Source organism: Pollachius pollachius, assembly GCF_949987615.1.
Source record: "Pollachius pollachius genome assembly, chromosome: 7".
NCBI classification, from domain to species: domain Eukaryota; kingdom Metazoa; phylum Chordata; class Actinopteri; order Gadiformes; family Gadidae; genus Pollachius; species Pollachius pollachius.
In genome coordinates this window covers 27,241,961-27,249,460 of record NC_136940.1, presented here as the reverse complement: position 1 = coordinate 27,249,460, position 7,500 = coordinate 27,241,961, and the positions used below count along the sequence as shown (strand labels likewise).

At 52.9% G+C, this 7,500-nt stretch overlaps 1 protein-coding gene across 1 annotated transcript in view; it reads left to right on the top strand.

Annotated features, from left to right (window-relative positions):
• myo1f (myosin IF) overlaps nt 1–7,468 on the top strand; it is a 21,022-nt gene extending 13,554 nt beyond the window's left edge. Inside the window, exons 21-28 of the mRNA XM_079740423.1 lie at nt 657–826; nt 1,197–1,342; nt 3,585–3,731; nt 4,150–4,298; nt 4,458–4,520; nt 4,658–4,865; nt 5,064–5,224; nt 6,404–7,468. Of these exons, the coding sequence (XP_079596549.1) occupies nt 657–826; nt 1,197–1,342; nt 3,585–3,731; nt 4,150–4,298; nt 4,458–4,520; nt 4,658–4,865; nt 5,064–5,224; nt 6,404–6,480 (1,121 nt within the window). The 3' untranslated portion in view covers nt 6,481–7,468. The remainder of the gene's footprint in view (nt 1–656; nt 827–1,196; nt 1,343–3,584; nt 3,732–4,149; nt 4,299–4,457; nt 4,521–4,657; nt 4,866–5,063; nt 5,225–6,403) is intronic.
• Nucleotides 7,469–7,500: the final 32 nt, after the last annotated feature.

Here is a 7,500-nt window from a genome sequence, read left to right as displayed (position 1 = left end):
GTAACATTGTGTTGTGCTCCAGCTATGTATATACTTGCCAGTTCATGGTTCGGGAGATGCACCTTTGAGCTATTTCAGTAAACTGGTTGATCGTTGGTTGATCTAACACGTCACACATTTCCCTTCTTAAGAGAAAGTCAAGATTCACCTGGTAGCAATTTACCAATTCAGGACAGATTTAGAAAAAAAGTCTAATGGAAATGTATAGAAATATGCTTGACACATTATGACAACTTGTTCAACCATTTTGCCTTATGCCATGAACTAATGCCTAAATGTTGTGGGGGTGAGACTATTCAATAGAGACCCATTACAATACATTTTGATCAACATGACATAAACAATTGATAATGTAGGAAAGAGCAGAGAATTGTACATAATAATTTGCATGAATGTACCAAAGCATTTGCAACTTGTTCAAAGAAATGAGAAACTGCTTTTTTGATGCACAAGTGACACAATGATGTGAAGATTGAACAGGTCGTTTTGAGAATTTCAATTCTGATCTGAGAATTGTATCAAAGCAACTGAGAAAAACTGTAAAACTATATATTTCAGAATATATAAAATTAAATTAAGATGAACCATCTATTATCTGGTCACATATTTGGATCTTGTGTTTTGATCACCACGGTAACGTGTGCTCTGATGCTCAGCCTCGGACATCCTGTACAACTCGAAGCAGCGGCGTCGGAACAGCATCAACAGGAACTTCGTGGGCGACTACCTGGGCCTGGAGCACCGGCCCGAGCTGCGGCAGTTCCTGGCCAAGAGGGAGCGCGTCGACTTCGCTGACTCTGTCAATAAGTTCGACCGCAGGTTTAAGGTGGGGTCCATATTCCGTGGTGACCTTTGCGGTGTAAAGCCCGCTAACACATCCATCGATGTTCACGGGGCACTGAGACGCATCCAGCATGGTTGTTGGATGGTTGTAGTTCGCATCGTGTTTTTGATGCCTTTTTCTGTATCAACTGCTTGAACTTAAATTTTATTATAGACCATTTTGATATCAAACTTTAACACATCATTAATTCCCCACAGTTTGCCCACTGAGGGAATGAGGTTAATGTGAACCTTGAGTCGTGAAGCCACCGCTCACGACTCCAAGTTTTCTCAGAGCACTTCTGTACTTATTTGTACCGTTGTCCCACATTAAGGATAACCTCTTCTCCCCCCACCTCGATCCTCACACACAGTCCGTGAGGAGGGACCTCATCCTGACCCCCAGGTGCATCTATCTGATTGGCCGAGAGAAGGTCAAGAAGGGCCCTGAGAAGGGCCAGATCAGAGAGGTGCTGAAGCGGAAGCTGGAGATCACCAGCATCAGTGGTGTTTCTCTGAGGTAAGAAGCACCCCGTCCACAGCACCGAGAGGTAGACAGCACCGTCCACAGCACTGAGAGGAAGACAGCACCGTCCACAGCACTGAGAGGTAGACAGCACCGTCCACAGCACTGAGAGGTAGACAGCACCGTCCACAGCACTGAGAGGTAGACAGCACCGTCCACAGCACTGAGAGGTAGACAGCACCGTCCACAGCACTGAGAGGTAGACAGTGTTATCATCAGCGATGTTTCTGTATCTTTATCAACAATTTCTCCTAGTACTGAAAGTTCAGAAATTCAGAAATGACTGATAGTGGACAAGAATAGAAATGATTTGTAGCAGGAAATACCCTGGAAAGAAAATTACATTTGGGAATGTATTATTCTTGAGACATTCTTCAGATGTGTTTTAAATAAGTCATTAGCTCTGTTAGAAAAGTGACATAGTGCAGGTTTAAAATACACCTAAAGACCTGGTCATGACAGCAGAACCCTTTAAAATCCCCCACCTAACGCCACATGACCGTGGCGTTCTCCTGCCTTGATCTGGGCTCTAACCTTGGGCTCTAACCTGGGGGTCTAACCTGGGGCTCTAACCTGTGGCTCCAACCTGGGGCTCTAACCTGGGGCTCTAACCTGGGGCTTTAACCTGGGGCTCTAACCTGGGGCTCTAACCTGGGGCTCTAACCTGTGGCTCTAACCTGGGGCTCTGGGGTTCTTACCTGGGGCTCTAACCTGGGGCTCTGGGGCTCTTACCTGGGGCTCTAACCTGGGGCTCTGGGGCTCTAACCTGGGGCTCTACCCTGGGGCTCTAACCTGGGGCTTTACCTGGGGCTCTAACCTGGGGCTCTAACCTGGGGCTCTAACCTGGGGCTCTAACCTGTGGCTCTAATCTGTGGCTCTAACCTGGGGCTCTGGGGCTCTTACCTGGGGCTCTAACCTGGGGCTCTGGGGCTCTTACCTGGGGCTCTAACCTGGGGCTCTGGGGCTTTAACCTGGGGCTCTAACCTGGGGCTCTAACCTGGGGCTCTAACCTGTGGCTCTAACCTGTGGCTCTAACCTGGGGCTCTGGGGCTCTTACCTGGGGCTCTAACCTGGGGCTCTGGGGCTCTTACCTGGGGCTCTAACCTGGGGCTCTGGGGCTCTAACCTGGGGCTCTACCCTGGGGCTCTAACCTGGGGCTTTAACCTGGGGCTCTAACCTGGGGCTCTAATCTGTGGCTCTAACCTGGGGCTCTGGGGCTCTTACCTGGGGCTCTAACCTGGGGCTCTGGGGCTCTTACCTGGGGCTCTAACCTGGGGCTCCTGGGCTCTAACCTGGGGCTCTGGGGCTTTAACCTGGGGCTCTGGGGCTCTAACCTGGGGCTCTAACCTGGGGCTCTAACCTGGGGCTCTAACCTGTGGCTCTAACCTGGGGCTCTGGGGCTCTTACCTGGGGCTCTAACCTGGGGCTCTGGGGCTTTAACCTGGGGCTCTAACCTGGGGCTCTAACCTGGGGCTCTAACCTGTGGCTCTAACCTGTGGCTCTAACCTGGGGCTCTGGGGCTCTTACCTGGGGCTCTAACCTGGGGCTCTGGGGCTCTTACCTGGGGCTCTAACCTGGGGCTCTGGGGCTCTAACCTGGGGCTCTACCCTGGGGCTCTAACCTGGGGCTTTAACCTGGGGCTCTAACCTGGGGCTCTAATCTGTGGCTCTAACCTGGGGCTCTGGGGCTCTTACCTGGGGCTCTAACCTGGGGCTCTGGGGCTCTTACCTGGGGCTCTAACCTGGGGCTCCTCGGCTCTAACCTGGGGCTCTAACCTGGGGCTCTAACCTGGGGCTCTAACCTGGGGCTCTAACCTGTGGCTCTAACCTGGGGATCTAACCTGGGGCTCTAACCTGGGGATCTAACCTGGGGCTCTAACCTGGGGCTCTAACCTGGGGCTCTGGGGCTCTTACCTGTGGCTCTAACCTGGGGCTCTGGGGCTCTTACCTGGGGCTCTAACCTGGGGCTCCTGGGCTCTAACCTGGGGCTCTGGGGCTTTAACCTGGGGATCTAACCTGGGGCTCTAACCTGGGGCTCTAACCTGGGGCTCTGTGGCTCTAACCTGGGGCTCTAACCTGGGGCTCTAACCTGGGGCTCTAACCTGTGGCTCTGTGGCTCTAACCTGGGGCTCTAACCTTGGGGCTCTAACCTGGGGCTCTGTGGCTCTAACCTGGGGCTCTAACCTGGAGCTCTAACCTGGGGCTATAACACGACTCTCTGCTGCCCTCCCCTGCAGCACCAGACAGGATGACTTCTTCGTGCTGCATGAGGCCCAGTACGACAGCCTGCTGGAGTCCAACTTCAAGACCGAGTTCCTGAGCCTGCTCTGCAAGCGCTACGAGGAGAACGTCAAGAGCAGACTGACGCTGGCCTTCGCTGACAGGTCTACACGCACACACACACATACACAGACACACACACACAAACGCACACAAACACGCACACACATGCACACCGACACGTGCACACACACGCGCATACATGCACACGCACACATACACATACACATTGCACACAGACGCACATGCATGCACACACACATCCACGTCCTTTGTCTTATTATACTGCACGTCAAATCTATACCTCAAGTTTAACTTAACAACAGCTACAGCTGTTAAGTTAGTTAGTTTAGTCAACTACAGGGATCAGTAAAGTCAGGCCTGCAGTCATTTCCATCTATTTTCTAACTAAGTTGTGTAGAATAAAAGTACCAACGCCACACATAGCATCCATCAGACAGGACATGGTGCCCTCCCCATCACAGAGCCGATTGGCTGACGGCTAACGTGCGTGCTCCCCAGGCTGGAGTTCAAGGTGAAGAAGGAGGGTTGGGGCGGGGGGGGCAGCAGGCTGCTGATCTTCCAGAGCGCCCCGGGGGACCTGGCGCAGATCAAGGCCGGAGGGAAGACGCTCACCGTGACCGTGGGCGACGGGCTGCCCAAAACCTCCAGTAAGCTTCTCTTTGGGTTTCAAGGATCTTAAAACGGCTTGCTGTGTGAGTTCAATGTGATGCTATGGGCTGTGTGTGCGGTGGACAGCCATATTGTGACTCTCCCTCTCTTACCAGAAAGGTCATCCAATTGAAATGAAATGATTGTTGTTTGACTAGAACCAACCAGGAGGACTGCAGCGCAGACCCGTGGGGGAGGGCACTCCCAGCAGCCCAGAACAGGTAAACAATCATTCCCATTTCTTTATCTGTTCATGTCAGGGAACCCTCCCGACCATCGTGTGTCTGTGGTCTCATTGGTCAGTTGGATCCTCCTTTGCTCACCAAAGACCCTCCTTGGCTCCTCCTTCTCCCCTCAGGGCATGCCAATGGGGCTGCTCCGTTTTCCAGAGGCCACGCCCCCCAGAGGGAGGTGGACGTGCCCTACAGCGCCCCCCAGAGGCAGGGCCGCCCGCCCAACGCAGCACTGCCCAAACTGGGCTCCCACAAAGCCCCCCGATCACAGACCCCCCAGCACCAGCCAGGGAACCGGGACTTCCTCAACGTGCCAGACCAGGGCATGTCCGGGTGAGTCCAGGGCTTAGTGGGAAGGAAGCAGGGAAGGAAGGAAGGGAAGGAAGAAAAATGGAGGAAAGAATGAATGAAAGAAAGAAAGCGAGAAAGAAAGAATGTATGAATTAAAGAAAAAGAAAAGTAAGGACAAAAGGGTGAACATTATCAAACAGAAATCAGTCTCACCAGACGGCCGCTGTCCCCCCCCCCCAGGGCCCAGAGGAAGAGGAGCGTGGGGCACCGACCCCCGCCTGCCCCCAAGCCCCGGCAGCTGCCCCAGGGGCCCCAGTGCCGCGCCCTGTACCAGTACGTGGGCCAGGACTCCGACGAGATCAGCTTCAACACCAACGACATCTTCGACCTGGTCAAAGAAGGTGAGCCGTCAGGGGGTGGTGCTACAGTACAGCTAGTACCTACAGCTAGTACCTACAGCTAGTACCTACAGCTAGTACCTACAGCTAGTATCTACAGCTAGTACCTACAGCTAGTACCTACAGCTAGTACCTACAGCTAGTACCTACAGCTAGTATCTACAGCTAGTACCTACAGCTAGTACCTACAGCTAGTACCTACAGCTAGTACCTACAGCTAGTATCTACAGCTAGTACCTACAGCTAGTACCTACAGCTAGTACCTACAGCTAGTATCTACAGCTAGTACCTACAGCTAGTACCTACAGCTAGTATCTACAGCTAGTACCTACAGCTAGTACCTACAGCTAGTACCTACAGCTAGTATCTACAGCTAGTATCTACATCTAGTACCTACAGCTAGTACATACAGCTAGTACATACAGCTGGTATCCACAGCTAGTACCTACAGCTAGTACCTACAGCTAGTACCTACAGCTAGTATCTACAGCTAGTACCTACAGCTAGTACCTACAGCTAGTACCTACAGCTAGTATCTACAGCTAGTACCTACAACTAGTACCTACAGCTAGTACCTACAGCTAGTATCTACAGCTAGTACCTACAGCTAGTACCTACAGCTAGTACCTACAGCTAGTATCTACAGCTAGTACCTACAGCTAGTACATACAGCTAGTACCTACAGCTAGTACCTACAGCTAGTACATACAGCTAGTACATACAGCTGGTATCCACAGCTAGTACCTACAGCTAGTACCTACAGCTAGTACCTACAGCTAGTACCTACAGCTAGTATCTACAGCTAGTACATACAGCTAGTATCTACAGCTAGTATCTACAGCTAGTATCTACATCTAGTACCTACAGCTAGTATCTACAGCTAGTACCTACAGCTAGTACCTACAGCTAGTACATACAGCTAGTATCTACAGCTAGTATCTACAGCTAGTATCTACATCTAGTACCTACAGCTAGTACATACAGCTAGTACATACAGCTGGTATCCACAGCTAGTACCTACAGCTAGTACCTACAGCTAGTACCTACAGCTAGTACCTACAGCTAGTATCTACAGCTAGCACATACAGCTAGTATCTACAGCTAGTATCTACAGCTAGTATCTACATCTAGTACCTACAGCTAGTATCTACATGTAGGTTCATGTGCTCCTCTGACCCGCAGACCCTTCAGGCTGGTGGACCGGCAAGATTCAGGGACATGAAGGCCTCTTCCCTGGGAACTATGTGGAGAAGATCTGACCCGACGGGCCTGTCGGTCCTACAGGCCTGAAGGAGAGCGATAGCGCCAAAGAGAGATGGAAGACTTGCACTGAACTCTTTGACTTAATTATGAGTCAGTCCGATTAACATCAGCAATCAGATGGTATTGATGGCATATCTTTTGTGGAAGTGACAGATACAGTGTTAAAAAATAATAGTAATAAAAGTTAACTATGTGAGGCAACCTAGTAGCTCTTCACTCCCACGTGATTGGGGTGGGGTGAACTGTAAACATTAGATTGAGGTATTTAAGGATGCTGTAATATCGGGCGTGAGTACTAGACGCCTGAGTCTGATATTACTCGTTCGGCAGCATACTGTCGAGAGCATCTTGTTGGCGTGTGTTGCTAGAAGCCACTCAGGTTTCATCGATTGGTGTTCAGAACGTCCTGCTCTATAGGCCCCCCCCTCCTCCCACCGGCTCCATCAGGAGCCCCCTCCTTCCCTCCCCCCTCCTCCCACCGGCTCCATCAGGAGCCCCCTCCTTCCCTCCCCCCTCCTCCCACCGGCTCCATCAGGAGCCCCCTCCTTCCCTCCCCGCTCCTCCCACCGGCTCCATCAGGAGCCCCCTCCTTCCCTCCCCGCTCCTCCCACCGGCTCCATCAGGAGCCCCCTCCTTCCCTCCCCCCTCCTCCCACCGGCTCCATCAGGAGCCCCCTCCTTCCCTCCCCGCTCCTCCCACCGGCTCCATCAGGAGCCCCCTCCTTCCCTCCCCCCTCCTCCCACCGGCTCCATCAGGAGCCCCCTCCTTCCCTCCCCCCTCCTCCCACCGGCTCCATCAGGAGCCCCCTCCTTCCCTCCCCCCTCCTCCCACCGGCTCCATCAGGAGCCCCCTCCTTCCCTCCCCGCTCCTCCCACCGGCTCCATCAGGAGCCCCCTCCTTCCCTCCCCCCTCCTCCCACCGGCTCCATCAGGAGCCCCCTCCTTCCCTCCCCCCTCCTCCCACCGGCTCCATCAGGAGCCCCCTCCTTCCCTCCCCCCTCCTCCCACCGGCTCCAT